We start from the raw sequence: 18,397 nt of genomic DNA, 5'->3' as shown, positions 1-18,397 counted from the left end.
CTACTACCATAATGCAACATTTATCAATGTAATATTTCTTAGCAACGTCAACGTCGCTCCTTCCGTCCAAGTCCGCAATGCACGCGCAAAACATTCCATTCAAGAAAATCCTTCAGTTTTTCAGTTTGGTGCCAAGCTGGTTTAAATTACACAAATGGAAAAAACAAAGTCAATATTTTCAACCATTTATTTGAAACTCGTGACAACTTTGTGATACTTTTTTTGCAGTATATTTGTACAGAGTGGACAAAATGGCAAGTTTATAACGAATTTGCCTGTGTCGAGAAAGCATTATCGGTGCTAAAGAACAATGTCGAAATGGAATGAGCTCTACTTAGACCAAATTAGTGCTTTGTCGCCATTTTAGTATCTAGGAACTACGCTGTAGTGAGTTGAGTTTAAGTTTAGACAAACGTAGTGCAACTATAGGCACTTTTAAACCTTTTGGGGGGGAGGGCATCAACTACGTGCAGATTTTGGAATAATTTTAAAACCAGACCGTGGTTATGTATCATGACGTCACAAAATCGCACCTGGCTCAGTGATCTTGTACTGACAGATGACTCTGGATCAACGAAGAGGAAAGTTTAAATAACTTGCAACGAATTTGACTTGTTGATAAGTCAACTTAAAACAACATTGACTATTTAGAACTCTCCAATAATCCCATAGACGTTTGTCTTTTTTTGTTTGGGATGATAGGATATTGCCAAACATAACAGTGCAGTGTCCATGTAATAAAATGGGTAAACGTTACAAAACAGATGAAAAGGACAAAATAGAAACATGCTATAGGGGTCAGGGGTAAAAATTAAAAAAGGTAAAGATACCTCAAGTTTTTGATAGTTTTATTTTTAACAGCAGATATTGACATTAAATACGGTTCGGTACTATATTACAGCAAAATAAAAGTAAGTCCAAAAAATTGTGGGTGGGGGGGGGCTAAAACCGGTGAGGAACTCTTTTTCGTGACGTCACGTTTCGACCCCGAAAAAACGCCCCAGGGTGAAAATCTCTGTCCAGACAAGATTCCTCACTCTCACCTCCGAACGAAGAACAGTGAAGTTCAAATAACAACGAATTTGACATTTTGACGATAACTCCTAGATTGTGTCACAGCCTTTTACGTTTTTAAACGGTTATGGGCATCATTTTACGTTAAATTAAAGCGGTGGTGGTTGGGGTCCCGAATAGCGCTTGGAGCGAGCCCTCTCGCTTTGTTGCTGTCGCTGCAATCTGTGCCTTGACGTGGCGCCGCCGCCATGTTGTTTTGCTTCGTTGTCAAGCACGCACACGCCTTCGCAGCCTAAACTTCTTCACGCCCACAGCAGCCAACGGACTTCAGGCGTCGGCGGCGAACACAGTCGAGCGGTGAGTGTGCTTTTGTCCAAGTGTGTCTGTTTTTGGTTCAAAGCTCGCGACGCGAGCGAGCTAGCCATTAGCATGCCGGCTGCTAACTCACCTGTCACGTCAGCCGGGGAACGTTTCCAAAGTGTCGCCTCAAAAGACGTTTTGGTTCTGAAAAGCCCCTGGAGATGAACGTGAATGGCGGATTCGAGGATTTCAATCATGTAGTAATGACACGTCTTGCCAATATGGTTGCTACCCGCCCCTTATTTGCCCAGTCAATGTTCAATACGGGAGGCGATTTGGTCCGTATTTTCACCAATATCCAACACAAATGTCCGTCACACGCTAACGTGACAATAATGAGCAAAACAAACAGGAAATGCTGAGGGCGAGACACGCAAAGACCCCGCTCTGGTGATGGGAACGTGGCAGCACAGAGAAAATATCAAATGAAATAAAAATAGCGCAAACCGCCCCATTGCCTGTAGCCCCGCCGAGGTGTTCCTAATCAGGTGACCATTCGGGCTGTCCGTCTCCTCTGCGCAGTGTGACCCCGAGGCTGCGTTGCCATGGCGACCTTCCCCGAGTACATCGCCCAGAACGAGGAGCGCGACGGCGTGCGCTTCAGCTGGAACGCGTGGCCGTCCAGCCGGCTGGAGGCCACGCGCATGGTGGTGCCCGTCGCCGCCCTTTTCACGCCCCTCAAGGAGAGACTCGACCTGCCGCCCATCCAGTACGAGCCGGTGCTGTGCAGCCGGGCCACCTGCCGCGCCGTGCTCAACCCGCTCTGGTACGCGCACACGCGGCACCCCCACACACACTGTAGTTGCAATGAAGTAGTTAGTGTTGGTACAAAAAGTCCACACGCCCCCAGAAATAAACAACTGAAATAACGTGGCAACGAAATTGCGCACACCCCCTCTTATATCAGAGGATGTGGCTGTGTTCGGAATGAACCAATCGCATTCAAAGCCATGTTAAGTCAGCAAACACCTGCCACTATTTAAGGTGGCAGGTGTTTGCCTGGTGTGGTGTTTTCGGAGGCTTTTTCTGCCATTTTTGTCGCCACATCTTCGAGCTTCCACAACAGCAGAGGGACGTCTTCCACTTGTACTCGGTTTTCAGGGCAACTTTCAACTGTTTCCGATCCAGCACGAACAGATTCCATGACGTCTGAGCTTTTGGCTGCAACCTGAAATTAGGCAAAGACGCTCACCTCCACGTTTTCGACTCAGGAAAAACCCCGCGAAGTCGTGTCGACCGGGCTTTCGGTCAAGTCACGTGATGTTCTTGTCTTGTAGCCAAGTGGACTACCGGGCCAAGCTGTGGGCGTGTAACTTCTGCTACCAGAGGAATCAGGTACCGCTCGGGTTCCGACGCGTGCTCGCCACGCTGCCGCCGCTCGGGATGGGCTTCAACTTGCCCCGTCTCTCTGCTCCTCGCAGTTCCCGCCTTCCTACTCGGGAATCTCAGAAGTCAACCAGCCGGCCGAGCTGCTGCCTCTGTTCTCCACCATCGAGTACGTGGTCCAGGTGAGCCGCACCAGAACCGACCCGCCGGCGACAGTAGTCCGACGAGTTCTTCTGTGGACTTCGAAATACTTAGAAAGTATAGTAATAAGTCTTTGGTGCCCTGTAAGAGCCAACTCACACCAACATAACTTGCACAATAGAAATTCAAACAAGAGAGAAGACGAGAAATAATCCGTAGTCCCAAAAAGTCCACGGCACCCACCCTTGGGCACGCACGTACATGTGACGGCCAACAACTGTAATGCACACGGCTGGATGTGGAAAAGACCTCAGTGAAGCCGCAGTGTTAAAAGTAAACACTAGGGTGCATCACAAGCTCAATGTTTGTTTGGGTTGAGCATCATTGGAATTGGAGCCGTTCCCGATTCCGGTTCCTCATTTCGATTCCGGTTCCAAACGATTCACGATTCCGATTCTTTTAGGGGGCTGGGACAAAAAAGTTTGCATGGTTTAAATAAAGGGTGTCCAAATGATGAACATCCATTTTCTTAGCAGCCCGTAGCATAGACTAAAATGAACATTTGATTCGGGGTTCTTTATAACCAGTATCAATATCAAACCTATGAACTAAATGGCAATGTGTCTGGAGCTAACCCAATTGAGTTAACACTCATTACTTAATGTTTCAGCTAAAAGTGAAATTTAGCATTGTTAAAATCGTTATCTGGGACTGTTTTATCACGTCAAATGGTTTGTATGTGCAAGTTTCAACTTGACTTCCTGTTTTAAGCTTGAAGCCTTTTATTTTGAAGGGTACACACGGGAATTCGGCATTTTGGCACGAAAAGTAACATCACGCAGCACCGGTGATTTCTTTGTTTAAATGCATGGAACCAAATGCTATAAAACGCTGATTCCTTTCCTTACCCACCGATGAGGCACAGGGTTCGTGCTTGTGATATTGTGAGACGTTTATGTGGATTTTGTCCCAATTCATTGTGATGGAAAATTGCTACGGTGAAGTTTTAGCTCAATGTTAAGCTTTTTTTCCTGTCATCGGCGCTTACGTTAGGTTGAAGACTAAAATAAACGCTAAAAACCATCAGTGCGAAAGTGGAACCTACCTTTTAGCTTGTTAGCTGTCTCGCTTAGCTGTTGTTTCAGTCACCCAATTGACTGAGAGTTGACTCGACGGAAGCTCCGCGCAGTGCAGGCTGAGGCTCGGAGCGCGTCAGACGCTACACATCGTGAAGGCCTCCTTCATCTTATTCCACGTGTTGCCACTTATTCATGATAAACTGACACCTGGCACAACTGGAAATAATCCACAGTCCAAAACAATTCACACATTGATGTGTGTGCAACAGGAACATTGTGTGTAATTACTGTACTTGAATGCAAACTTTCCTTGCAAATTCTCCGTGACAACTTCTCCCTTTAAACAATCGAAATAAACACAACGTCTAGAAATAATCCATGTCGTCGAAAATAGTCCACAGCACACTTGCAATGCACGTGCCATGTAGGTAATGCAATCATTTCTCTTGCCGGTTTTTCGAGATTGCCACCTCCGCAATAGAAATACAACTGATGAAAAGAAATAATCCACAGTGGAACAAATATCCACAGCCTGCACACCGCAGAGACGTGTCAACCAATTACTGTACTCTAATGCGATCTTTCCTTGCAAAGGATGCGATCTAATGGATCTAATTATTTCATGGTATTTACATCTACAACCCCAATTCCAATGAAGTTGGGACCTTGGTCCATGGCATGCTCAGCCTCATGCAGACACAACATACTGCCATAAGATTATTATTGCATTATTGCAAGATTATCCCCTTTTATCACTTTATTTATTCATGACAACCGCTACCCTGCCCACGAGAAATAAAGAGAAGGCTTTGAAATAATCCACAAAGTAACAAGTCTTATGTCACGGCGTGGGTGTCGGCCAGCGCGGCCCCCAGATGCCGCTGGTCTTCCTGTACGTGGTGGACACGTGCATGGAGGAGGAGGACCTGAAGGCCCTGAAGGAGTCTTTGCAGATGTCCTTGTCTTTGCTGCCCCCGACGGCCCTGGTGGGTCTGATCACCTTCGGCCGCATCGTCCACGTGCACGAGCTCGGCTGCGAGGGCATCTCCAAGAGTTATGTCTTCAAAGGGACCAAAGACCTCAGCGCCAAGCAGCTGCAGGTACGTGCGCGCCAGAAGAAGCGCCGCGGCTAGCGGGGTAATGCTAATCACTGACCTAACCGGATGTTGCTATTCCTTGGTACTAGCCTTCTTATGCTAATCATTGATATAAACAGATGATTCTAATTGGATGGTACTCAATAAATGACACTAACTGGTCGATGCTAACTAGATGATGCTAATTATTGTTTGTGCTAGCTTGATGATGCAAACCCTCGATAGTAATCATTGAAGATACTAATCAGATGTTGCTAGTCATTGACGATAAGTGGCAAGCCGAAGCCAAAAGGACAAGATGATGATGCTAATCCTGCTAATCCTTGATGAGAATAATAGTTGAAGTACCGAGATGCACCTTCTCCGTCGCCGGTCCCACGTGATTCAATGACACATCAGACAAGCCACTGTCTATTTTTAAAACTCGTTTTTGTTCTCTTGCTTTCAACCTGGCATAAGACTCAGCATCTGTTTTAGTGCTTTTATAGTTTTTATGTTTGTTTCAGTTTTTGTTCATTTTAAATTGTATTTATTTCTTAAAGTTTGATACTTATCCGTGTACAGCACTTTGTTTTCACCTGTGATTGTGTTTAAAGTGCTTTATAGATAAAGTTGAGTTGGGTTGAGATGACAACTAAGTGGTGCTAATCATTGATGCTAACAAGACAATGCTAATCGCTTATGCTAACCAGATGATCAAAATCATTGATGCTAATCATTTCTGCTGACCAGATGATGCTAATCCTTGACAATCAGAAATGCGGATGCTAATCATTGATGGTAACCAGATGATCGAAATTATTGACGCTAACTAGATGTTGCTGGTCGTTGATGCTAACTGTCTTATTCTAATCATTGATGCTCATGAGATCATGATTCTAACCGGAGTATGCTTAATCGAGGACGGTAACTTGGTACCCATCAAATAATGCTACTCATTGATGTTAAGCAGATGCTACGAACATTAGTGCTTAACATGGGTGCTAACTATATGATACTCATCATTGATGCTAATCAGATGCCACCTACAGTAATGCTAAACAATAATACCAGCTATGTGATGCTCACCATTATTGCTACTCAAATGCTGCTAATCAGCGGAAGCTAAAGAGTTTCACACTCCACCTGTCGTCTACTACCAGTGTTGAGTTCCTCACCTCACAGGTCCTCTGACATGGCTAATGCTACATGCCACGTGTGCTAACGTACTGTGCATTTTGGGTAACTTGCAGGACATGCTGGGTCTGGCCAAACCTGTGGCCTCCTCCCAGGGACGAGGACCGCAAGCCCCCCAACAGCCGCAGTGCAACAGGTGCCTTCTGCCGGACCTTTACGCCAGCACCATGTGAGAACGAGACCGTCGCGGTTGTCCTAACGGTCCCTGTTGACCTTGCAGGTTCCTGCAGCCTATCCAGAAGGTGGACATGAACTTGACTGACCTGCTGGGGGAGCTGCAGCGCGACTCCTGGCCTGTGGTCCAGGGCAAGAGGCCCCTGCGCTCCCTGGGCGTGGCCATGTCCATCGCTGTCGGCCTGCTGGAGGTGAGCGCCGCTCCCTCTCACTTCCTTTCATCTTCAAAGCGAGCTCTCATTGGCCGCTTGCCCCCGTTGTTGATGGGATATAAGCTTTCCATGACGCCATTTTATTGACGTTCGTCAATGTTGACTGTGTGGATGAGGTGTGTTGACTTGTCTGATGAAATGTCATTTGTTGACATTGTGTTTCCCGCATGTGCGTGACCTGCAGGTTTCCTGGGGGGAACTTGTCCTGATGGTTGCCAAAATCTCTGTTGTTTGCTGTTTTTTGACAGTAAGAGGAGTAGTGCTTTGCCACCATCTGGTGGCATCTTGGTGGTCAAGAACTATATTAGAGTGAGTTTAGGAGCTTCATTTAGAATCAAATGAAGGGTTCCGTGAATGCGTGTATGAAACTTGCAGTGTTCAGTATCTCTAACAAGGCTAAGAACATCTGATTTCGACAAAAGTAGTGTTTTGCTACTATCTTGTGGGATCTTGGTGGCAAGGAAATATATTAGTGAGTTGTGGAGCTTCATTTTGAATAAAGTAATGCTTTTGCTGCCGTCTGGTAGCAAGGAACCATGTTGGCGTGAGTTTAGGAACTTCATTTTGACAAAAGTAGCGCATTGCCGCAATCTTGTGGCCTCTTGGCGGTAAAGAACTTCGTCAAAGTGAGTTGATAAAGTTCATTTGCACAACAGTGGAGTGCTTTGCTGAAATCTGGTGGCAAGGAACTATGAAGTGATTTGAGGAGCTTCCTTTAGACGTAGTTGGTCGCTATGTACTGTAGTTGACTCTTGTTGACATTATGCATATGTTTGACTTAAAAAAAAAAAAAATAAAAATAAAAAATGTTTGTCCTTGTCGTGCCAGTGCACCTTCCCCAACACGGGCGCACGCATCATGACCTTCATCGGGGGTCCGGCCACGCAGGGTCCCGGCATGGTGGTGGGGGACGAGCTCAAGACCCCCATCAGGTCTTGGCACGACATTGAAAAAGACAACGCCAAGTTCATGAAGAAGGCCGCCAAGGTGAGACCGCAGGCTAGTTAGATTAGCATCGTCCACAACATGGATGACGCGTGTGTGCGTGCGTGTGTGTTAGCATTACGAGTCGCTGGCTAGCAGGGCATCCGATAGCGGTCATGTGATGGACATCTACGCCTGTGCGCTAGACCAGACCGGACTTCTGGAGATGAAGTGTTGTGCCAACAACACGGGGTAAAAAAACAACAACAACAACAACACACACACACACACACACACACACACAAATTACAATACATCATCATTTTGCAAGTGAACCCTGTCAAATGCAATGAACCTTTACTCCACGTCAGTATTTTTTTTTTACCATTGTAATTTGAATGTCAAAAACTTTAAAATATCCTAAATGAACAAGAAAAACAAAAAAGATTTTCTTTGCTAGCAAAAATTGCAAATGAATAAAAATCACAACCAAAAACAACAAAATAAACCCTGTCTCTGATGAAAGCGATCCCTCAAACCTAAAATGGTTGATTTCCTTTAATATGGCATCTTTCAGTCTGCGGCGAACTTGTGGGATTGCCATTTGTGATGGGTTTCCTCGCAGGAGATTCCAATTTTGCAGTGTAGCGAAGTACACTTTCTGTGGGCCAACACCGTTTGTGTTTATTTTGTCGTCCAAAAACGCCTCAGGAGTGTGTGTTTACTGTCGGGACGAAAACAAATTTGGCAGACTGGCTCGTCCTCACCTTGGGTTTGATACAGTTTGAAGCCGAAATATTCCTGCACCGGCGCTGTTGGTTCACTTTTTCCTTCTAATTTCTACTATGTAACTTTGCGTGAGCATCCTAGCGGTCCCGCCTCCACCCCCGCCGAAACAAAGAGACTAGATGAGTGACAAAATTGTTCACTCCTTCCGCTTTAAATAACCACGCCCAGGTGGTGAGACCCTCTTGTCACCCAGTCCGTTTGGAGGCGAGAGACGAGGAAAACAAGCACACGTAGTCCACGTGGCAATATATCAAGACAGGGAAAATTAGGGTTGCGGACTGTGTTAAATGTTATTTTTAGTACATGGTGCGGGTCACAAATGGCCCGTGGGCCGTAGTTTGCATACCCCTGGTTTCAATTATTAGGCAAGCCTAAAAATCTTTAACGGACGTGTTGATTACGTCACTATTTGTGGCAGGTCTTGGTCGCTATTACTGGATTACTGTTACATTTGGTTTATTTTTTACTTAATTTTGAATGAATGTTTCCTGTAAAAAAAAAAGTGGATTAAAACCAATCCACAGCTCACGAGTTGAAAATTAACCGCATATTTGTTCTTTACACAAATAATAAACTAAGACAAACAAACTAAGACTAAATGTAAATGCATAGAAAATGTTTGTTGCGTTACACATGCTCCATGTTTATCTAATGACAAATGTGCACAATTTAAACCACGTCGTCTTGTTTCTTGCTAACATAACAAAATTGCAAATTGTTTTAACGTTGAGCTATTGCAGGCATTTTTACCAGTCCCTCTTTTAAAATAAATTGAACCTTTTTTTTTTTTTTTTTTTTTTAACTATCTTCCGATTTCAAAGCTAGTTATCCATTAAAACACATTGACTGCCATTTGTTGTGTATATGTAAGAATATGAGGCGATGATACATTTACGGGTTCACAGTCAGAAAGGCCCACTGAGGGGAAACTACGACGTGACTTGCGACAGAAATGAGTTTGACACCTGATTTATTGAGACAATATTGGTTCAGATGACAACCCAGATAGGTCCAAAATGATAAAGATGAAACTTTTTCAAAGTTCTTTTATGTTCAAAAGTGTAACTATGAGTCGAACTTTTTCAAAATCTCAGATAAACTAATAGCTTGCACCACAAGGTGGCGGTTTGTGGTCATATTTGGAAAAATGTCTTGTTGAGACTAAGCCAGAATGGCACAAGGCCAGAGAGAGCCAATCACAAGACTCCGCTTGAGAAAGGAGGAAGTGAAATGGAAAACAATAAATGTGAGCTTTTGCGCCTATTTTTCCAACCGTAGCTAAAACTGGAATCATGCAAATTTCCAGAAGCAACAGTAATATAATGACACATTTTATAATTAAATTAGGTAATCTCGTGCCATGTAATTAGTTACTCTCCAACACTGATTGGTATGTGCGTGTGTGTAGCGGCTACATGGTGATGGCTGACTCGTTCAACACGTCGTTGTTCCAGCAAACCTTCCAGAGAGTTTTCGCCAAAGATGTTCAAGGCTCCTTCAAGATGGCCTTCGCCGCCATGCTCGAAGTCAAGGTACGCTAGTGGCGAGGCGCGACAAGACTTCCTCCATTTTAGCTCCTTCGTGGAACCTCGCCGCGTGATCCCCATTTAGGACAATTGAGGTGCTCCTTAAAGGGGAGAGAAATGCAAAAACATTTTGGGCAAGAATATGTTTATCTGTGCCCCCACCAGTCTAAACACGGTATTGTGATTAATGATGTGCTTGCGGAATAAGCATTAAACTCATAAATTAATCAGCTTTCACCGATTCCAGAGGACAGCCATTTTGGGCATTATTGCCATCTGCTGTCGACTGAAATTCACATCACAGGTTTCGTCGCGAACGTCATGAGACCAAACTTGCAAATCAGGATATTCGGCTTCTGTGTATGCGGCGATAACTCGCAGAACTACGGGTTGATCCGGTCAAAAAGTCACACCGAGCATGACGACGATATGCCGGACGTCGCCAACGCACTTCAAAATAAAAGCCCCACCACTAATACTTTGGACATTAATGCCGTGTCAGGCTTTTATTTTGAAGTTCGCCCCTGCGGCGCGTTGGCTTCCGGCACCAGCAGTCGCCGCCGCGGCCGGCCGGACCTAGGTTCCTCGGCTCCTCGGCTAGATGCTGTCCTGTCCGCAGTTTATATTGCCATCGTATACTGTTGCCACCGACATCAACACAACACCGTCCCCAAATCATTATCAATCGGTAATTTAAGACGCAATAAAAAAAAATCGCTAATTTATTACGCTGTCATTGAAGAAATGGTAGAATACGGCGCTAGCTTGCCGGCGTTAGCAGCTAGCGGCCCGAGCGCCCGGTAGGCTAGCGACAGCCGGGCGTTTAATATGCAAATGGCATCTGCACACTTATCGTTGACGCTGACAGCCTGACACAGTTGCAGTTCCTACCGATCCATTTTTAACAAACTGGGCTAGCTCAAATGTAAGCCACGCAGCTAGCTGGCTAGTAGCGACATTAACTGTAACGTCACTTCCTCCCTTTTGCCAGAAGGAGGGGCGATGCTACATCACATTCTCGCAACTTTTGTACACGTAATGCTGTCAAAATGCTTCATAGATTTAAGTCAACGGCATCAGGTAACGAAGTACAGCAGGAAGTTTTGACATCCAGGGCTTAGGTCCCCTTTAATATGGTCGCGGTCGAAGCATCGAGAGGAGCGAGGAGCTTCCAACGCTGACACGAAGGCAAATGACGTCCAGCCTGTGTTTTTTTTCTTTCAGACTTCCAGGGAGGTGAAAGTGTCCGGTGCCATCGGACCTTGCGTGTCCCTCAACGCCAAAGGACCCTGCGTATCCGAAAATGTACGTTGATCTTGTTTCTTGTTGTTTTGAAAATATTTGTCAGAATGTCCAACACTCACCCAATCTTTACGCTACAAAAAGGCAATCGTAATTATTCGTCAAGCAGGCCATATAGAACCAACCAATACATTAACTTAAATACGCTCAAAATGTACGAGTTGGTTGAATTCAAAAGAGCCCAGGTAAAGTATGAAATTCGCAACAATTTACTTTGCCACAGTACTCAGAAGCTGTTACAATCTGAGGGAGATGGGGGGAATCGAAAAGTAATACAGACGTGTGTCTCTGTTAGAAGAGTTATCTTGACGAGCTGAAAACATGTACACAGCTCCCTTGTTCTCTTCAAAAAGAATATAAAAAGATATCAATCCGGTATAAACAAAACTTTGACGTTATTTTTGAATACCTTGAGTACATTTTAAATGAATAGCTTCCTATTTCATTATTCTTCTCAAAGTCAAATCTCTACTCTGGTTAAGGGGGAGCTACTGGTAAATTTAGTTTTTTTACCTTCTTCCTGCTCATATTGGACATGTACATTGGTATCTACTGCTGCTGTCTACTCATGTTTTTGTTTTGTTTGCATTTTGTTTTATTTATTTTTTAATTCATTTTTTCACGTTTATTTATAGCAACCAGTCTTATGTGGAAATGTTTGTATAATGGTTCAATAAAAAGAAGAAAAGTTTTTCAAAAATCGTTTCTCCATGTTACTAACTTAGCCACCTGTTTGCTTTATTCAGCTACCATTCGTGCGATTATTTTTCAAAGAAATCCGCCGAAGCAACAGACAACATGAGCGCAATCCTTTTCGCCTTTCCAACCTGATAGTGCGCGTTGGTCTGTTGCCAAAGCAGCCATTTGGCCACACGATGGAAGCTTTTGACCCGAGCTCGGTGCTTCCAGGCTTCCTCGCCTGGACAAAAGCGTCTGAGAGACGTTGAGTAGGTGCAGTTTCGCTGTTAAATTGTTGAACATTTTATATGTTCATTTATTAAGGATCATGTTGACGTGCGCGGTTTAACAAAAGCTCCAGTGACACTTAAAAGGAAGTATTATCTATTATCTGTAAAAAAAAATACAATATTTCTATTATTTTTGTGCAACTGCATGTAAGTTTAAGCAAATCCCAGGAAGGAAAAACTGCAAAAAGAATCATTATAATTTTAAATAATGTCATCGTCTTTTATTTTTTCTATAAGTGAAATGAATAACTCAATTAAAATAGAAAATTCTTATATATAATGTGTGTGTGTGTGTGTGTGTGTGTGTATTGATATATTTGGTAGTTTTTTGACGTTGGCACGTTAGCTGATGTTTGTTGACTTTGCCGCAGGAGATCGGCAGCGGCGGAACGTGTCAGTGGAAGATGTGCGCGTTGGACCCCAGCACCACACTGGCGCTCTACTTTGAGGTGGTCAATCAGGTACAACTTCCTGCTGTCAACAGACGCACGACACGTATAGCGGGTTTAAAAAGCCTACCAGAACAGCTGAACATTTTGGATGGGTTAATCGGAGGCACTTCAAACGGTGGGAGGCGTTGGGTGACTCACATTTGACATGCGTTTGAATGTGATTGTTTCATCTGAAGGCAGCCACATCTCCAGGTCTAAAAGGGTGCGCACACTTGTGCAAGCACTTTATCTCACTTGTTTGTTGTAGTTCTGTTTCTAAAAGATGATTTATTTTGATTTTTTTCCAATTGACTTGTACAGGTCCCATAAATGGTGGGAAAAAGCATGGTGGATTTATCTTGGTCTCATTTTGGATGTCACAAATATCTGGCATTTGAACAATTTTTCATACGCGCTGTCAAAGAAAAATCATTGTTGGTGTGCGTGTGTTGTCAGCACAACGCTCCTATCCCTCAAGGCGGCCGTGGAGCTCTGCAGTTCGTCACGCAGTACCAGCACGCATCAGGACAGAGACGCATACGAGTGACCACCATCGCCAGGAAGTAAGACGCGCGCTGCGCACACGCACGCACTGCACAGGAAGTTCCCAGTTACAATCATCACACTTAAAGGTCCCGTATTTTGCCAAACCAATTTTTGTAGTATAAGAGGCCAATACTATTGTCTCTCTAGTGCCTCACTAAACATGTGCAATATGAATAGAAATGGTCCACGCGTCCCTGACGTCTTTCTGCCGAGAGGCCTGAATTCAGCTCGTTGGAATTGCTCCAGCTTGTGGACGTCACTCGCCAAGATCCGCGCCTACCTCTCCGCGCCCGAGCCAGCGCCGTCGACACAACGAACACGTGTGCTCTCGCCGATCAGAGGAAAGGGGGCGGTCTTAGCCAAATATGGACAAAGCGTCCTTTTCTGAACACACACGTGACAAAACCAAATGAAATTGACACTAAAGTCCATGTTAGAGATTGAGGATGAAATAGCCAAAGTACGGGACCTTTAAATGTTACAGATCATCAAGCCAGTTTTCATATCTCTCAAAGACAAAGCAAGTAATATAAAATGCATCTTCTAAATGATGATTTTTTTTTTTATGATTGTTTGGTTTTCCCGTAGCTTGTTTGTTCCTTGCTACTTTTCAAACTTTTCAGTTCTTGTCATTAGTATAAAATAGTCATCATTTATCATTTATCATTTATATTTATCAACTTGTCAAAATTCCAGTTTCTTTGCTCAATGCACAATTTGTAAAGCCACCTTAAAAAGGACCTTTTTTTCTTATGAGTCCTTCTCACCGTAAGGTGCCTTTGCCACTTCCCCGTTTCACTGCCAAAAGTTGAGATGTTCCCATTGAACTTCTTCTTCATTGTATTCAATAGATGTTTTCCTGGTTCCGCCGTTCGTGTCGGGCAATGCTCGTCGCACGCTACTTTGCGCCGCCCCGCCCGCTGCCCACCAGCTAAAGCGAGTGCGACTAAATACGACGCCGAGCCGCGGAGGCGAATGTTCGCTCGTGACTAATCATCGCCTCCACGGCGACGAATCAGCGACGCTTGCGACAAGTATCGTTATCTCAAAGGGAGGACGAAGAGAAAGGGGGGGACGCTATGCTAATTGCTAAGCTATGGTGACACGAAGTCGCAAGACTTCCGAAAAGAAGTGATTGGCTGATTCAGTACAGTTACAGTTGTCAATTAGCCAATGAAATCCAATGAAGGAAACCCATTTTAAGACTTATTTATCATTGTACAAATGCTTCACCTCAAAATGTCATTATTCTGCTACGTTTTCATAATGACCGAGTGAGTCACAGAACGACACCGGAGGCACGTTATATAATAAATATCGTAAAATATATACCATTTCATGGAAACGGTACATATGCTGCGATATAATAATCATATATTATTGCTATATTTAAAGAGCAAATCAGAAAAAGGAAGAACAAAAGAAGTGACGAAAGGAGCAGAATCCTTTTTCACGCCACTTGTAGCGCTTTCAAATCAAGTGTGACCACCACGCACGCTCGTGTCGCAGCTGGGCGGACGCGCAGACGCAGATCCAGAGCATCGCCGCGTCCTTCGATCAAGAGGCGGCGGCCGTCTTGATGGCCAGGCTGGCGGTGTACCGCGCCGAGACGGAGGAGGGGCCGGACGTCCTCAGGTGGTTGGACCGGCAGCTCATCAGACTGGTGAGCGCTCCGTGACGATCGGTCGCCTTGCTTTCCGGCCCCCACGCGTCCGTGCCTTGGAAAAACGGCACCGCAAAAAAATTCAAATTCAGTGGTGCCTTGACTGTTCTCATTGGAATGAATGGAAACGCCATTAGTTTCATCCAAAAACACTAAACACAATGTTTTAAATGTTTTTAATAAGAAAATTATTAAAGCATACGAACATAACAGAAGTAAATAGAATGTGAAGAAATACAGTCGGTGCATCATGATGATAGAATGTGCATTGTGCTTCTCTTTCTGGTGTGTGCGCCTTGGCCACCAGTGGCCAGTAAAATACAAACATGCAGAAAACGTGTAGAAGAGTTTCACAACAAAGAGAGTAAGTTGCAGTCATATTAGTTGTTTTTAGCAGAGGATGAAGAATATGTGCAAGGGAGTATCGTTCTATTTCCCGCCGACATGTGCTGCTGCACTGTTTGCATTCAAATATTCATTGCACGAAGGGTAGCAACTGCCGCAACGTTGATGCTAGTTCTGTTAGCTTGGCTATGGTGGTGTTCGTGTGTTAGCATTAAGCTAGCAAACTTGTGTCAATTGTGGATTGTTTAAGTTTAGACTTCAACTGGCAGTGACGACAAAGAGCTTGTTTTTTTTAATTTTATTTTGACCCTCAAATGACATTTCAGCCATTTGAATGAAGCCACACACACACACGTGCGTGCGTACGTACGTGTTCTACCTGCTCACTGGAAATCTTTCTTCTGCATTACTTGTTAAACGTTGAAGGAAAGGGTGAGTGACTGTCCAATGCTCTCCCTTCAGTGTCAGAAGTTTGGCGATTACCACAAAGACGATCCCAACTCCTTCAGGTTTTCTGAGACGTTCTCGCTGTATCCTCAGGTGAGACGTGTCACGGCGCCCCCTTCTGGACCGCCTGAGTCCTGACACCACCTGTTCTGCGTTTCAGTTCATGTTCCACCTGAGGCGCTCGCCCTTCCTGCAGGTGTTCAACAACAGTCCGGATGAGAGCTCGTACTACCGACACCAGTTCAACCGGCACGAGCTGACGCAGGCGCTCATCATGATCCAGCCCGTCCTCTACTCGTACTCCTTCCAGGGACCGCCAGAGGTCAGTCTCGTACGGACCGGGACGGCAATGGCCTCCGATCGCCGATCGCTCGACGTCGTTTATCGTCGCACCCGTTCTCATCTTCGTGCCGATAATGCTTCAAGTGGGATTGACGAGCAATTGACAAATGAATCAATAGCTGACACGTCAGGGTTGGCACCGGCTCGTGACACCGCTTAGATAATGCGGCTAAACGGTATCCAAATCTTGCAGCCGCACTTGTGTGTAGTTAGCCACGACATAGCGATCATCGATTGCAGATCACTGCCGATACCGTTCCTATGGATTAGCTGGAAATCTTTCAACGTGTTTATGGTAAGTGGCATTGGCTATTTGAGCCCACATACTTGTTTGATTATTTTGATTGACACTGACATCACGATTCAGTAACACGATTATTCATTTGCACTGTTCTTAAACGAAATTGTTTGTGAAGCAAGATTCTGCTGCAACTGACAGGTGTTGAACAGGTTATTGAAGCAGTTGCCAAACGATTGACAAGTAATTGATGAGTTATGGGTTTTATTTTGGGATGCAGCCGGTGTTGTTGGACAGCAGCAGCATTCTTCCAGATCGTATCCTGCTCATGGACACTTTCTTCCAGATCCTCATCTACCACGGAGAGGTACGCACACGCACGCGCACACGCGCACGCACACACGCAGTATGTTTCTGAGGGCGACCGCGGGTGCGCACGTCAGACGGTGGCCCAGTGGAGGAAGGCGGGCTACCAGGAGATGGCGGAGTACGAGAACTTCCGGCACCTTCTTCAGGCTCCGGTGGACGACGCCCAGGAGCTGCTGCACTCGCGCTTCCCCATGCCCAGATACATCGACACCGAGCACGGCGGCAGCCAGGTGGGGGCGCTGTCGCACACGCTTGACGCTCGCGCAAAATGGTACCACTGGTACGCGGTGTCGGGGACTCGTGAAATACAACATTGAATTAGAAAAATTCACATCATTCTAATCCGTTACATTACCGGGACAAAATATGTTGTTAAATTCAAGTCGATATGGGAAATGTCCACGTCTACAATTTTTTTCATATCACTTCCTTCTTGTAAATCCGACGCTTGTGATTGGCTCTCTCTGGTCGTGTCGTTCTGCCGTAGTCACAAACGTGACATATTTTTCCAAATATGGCCTCCACACTGCAATCTATTAGTTGGGCTGAAATGTTGAAAAGGTTTGACTCAAAATGTATCGTTACGTTTTGGAACACAAAAGAAAATAGACTCGAACAGATTTTTGGACTTTTTTGTGGAACATTCACTTACCTGGTTTTTCATATGAAGCAATAGTCTACATTTTTTAAATTACATATTTACTTTTCATCATGTTATGTTATCAATATATTATTTGTGTAAAGAAAAAAAATCCAAAATCACAATCTATGGTTTTATGTTTGTTTATTTATTTTTTTGAGAAAACATCCAAGGGTTTCATTACTTTGAGAAAGTAGCTGAAATAGTTACATTACTGTTACATTTCCAACAGCGTAATTGGAAGCAACTGCTGGTTGGTCACGGTACCGCTGTATTTGTAAGACTTTTTTATTTGAAGGTCGAAGATGTTGATGATTGTGATTGTCAGGCTCGCTTCCTGCTGTCCAAAGTCAACCCCTCCCAGACGCACAACAACATGTACGCCTGGGGGCAGGTGAGCCGTCAACACGACGACATTTGATCACGGGTTGATTTGGGATTGACGTATTGCTGGACGTTCATTTTGCCGGCAGGAGTCGGGGGCGCCCATCCTGACGGACGACGTCAGCCTGCAGGTCTTCATGGACCACCTGAAGAAGCTCGCCGTGTCCAGCGCTGCCTAATGCGCGCGCGCGCGCGCACACACACACACACACACACACACACACACGTTCCATTGCGTGCGCTGCCTGAAGCAACAAGACTGATGTGTGCGACATCTTATTGTTTGGTCGATGGCCACGTGATCACCTGTTATTAACAGTGAAAAGAAGCGGGCCATCTTGCCTCCATCTTGTTTCCATTTTCTTTGTTGTAATAAACGTTTTGGAACTCGCAACCGCTGGACTTTCGTGGGTTTTCATGGAGCTTCGTGGACCTTTTATAGACTTTCATGGACCTTTTTCTGGACCTTCTTGGTCCTTTTTCTCGACCTTGAAACTTTAAGAGCACTTTATGGACTATTCATAGATCCATTGTGGACATGAATATACATTTATGCATTATATATGTGTATGGAGCTTTCTTGGTTCTTTTCAGACGGTCATGGAGCCTTATAGAGCTTTATGGAGTTTTTTAGCCCTCCACGGACCTTTTATACCCATCATGGACCATAATATATATTTATGGACCTTTTTCTAGACCTTTACAGCACTTTATGGACCGGATATAGATTTACATGAACCTTGATAGCTTTCTGGAGCTTCCTGTACCTTTCATAGAGCTTTATCCACCATTTATAGATCTTTTGTGGACCTTAATTAATATACCTTTATGGACCCTTATATGAACCATAATGTGCCTTTATGGTCTTTTCTACTCGAGCCCTTTGTTGACATGAAGGACCTTT

The 18,397-nt window shown here is 44.7% G+C and overlaps 1 protein-coding gene across 1 annotated transcript; it reads left to right on the top strand.

The window, feature by feature from the left end:
• Nucleotides 1-1,105: 1,105 nt before the first annotated feature.
• Nucleotides 1,106-17,887, top strand: sec23a (Sec23 homolog A, coat complex II component). The gene is made up of 20 exons (XM_061696827.1): nucleotides 1,106-1,371; nucleotides 1,897-2,140; nucleotides 2,652-2,709; nucleotides 2,796-2,882; nucleotides 4,784-5,020; nucleotides 6,250-6,329; nucleotides 6,414-6,558; nucleotides 7,408-7,566; nucleotides 7,640-7,755; nucleotides 9,701-9,824; nucleotides 11,043-11,123; nucleotides 12,460-12,549; nucleotides 12,976-13,082; nucleotides 14,575-14,728; nucleotides 15,536-15,613; nucleotides 15,681-15,842; nucleotides 16,381-16,467; nucleotides 16,544-16,699; nucleotides 17,438-17,503; nucleotides 17,583-17,887. Exons 2-20 carry the CDS (start codon nucleotides 1,920-1,922, stop codon nucleotides 17,670-17,672), a joined length of 2,298 nt encoding a protein of 765 aa, XP_061552811.1. The 5' UTR covers nucleotides 1,106-1,371; nucleotides 1,897-1,919; the 3' UTR covers nucleotides 17,673-17,887.
• Nucleotides 17,888-18,397: the final 510 nt, after the last annotated feature.

This window comes from Phycodurus eques, chromosome 14, assembly GCF_024500275.1.
Source record: "Phycodurus eques isolate BA_2022a chromosome 14, UOR_Pequ_1.1, whole genome shotgun sequence".
In the NCBI taxonomy this organism is placed as follows: domain Eukaryota; kingdom Metazoa; phylum Chordata; class Actinopteri; order Syngnathiformes; family Syngnathidae; genus Phycodurus; species Phycodurus eques.
The sequence above is the reverse complement of the archived record's forward strand: the minus strand, read 5'-3'. Positions and strand labels throughout refer to the sequence as shown.

Excerpts from the sequence above, each read along its gene's own strand:
- sec23a (XM_061696827.1), top strand. The coding sequence starts at position 1,920 with ATGGCGACCTTCCCCGAGTACATCGCCCAGAACGAGGAGCGCGACGGC. Across the intron at positions 2,141-2,651 it reads GCCGTGCTCAACCCGCTCTG|CCAAGTGGACTACCGGGCCA; the intron begins GTACGCGCACAC and ends CTTGTCTTGTAG. Across the intron at positions 15,614-15,680 it reads CGTTCTCGCTGTATCCTCAG|TTCATGTTCCACCTGAGGCG; the intron begins GTGAGACGTGTC and ends TCTGCGTTTCAG.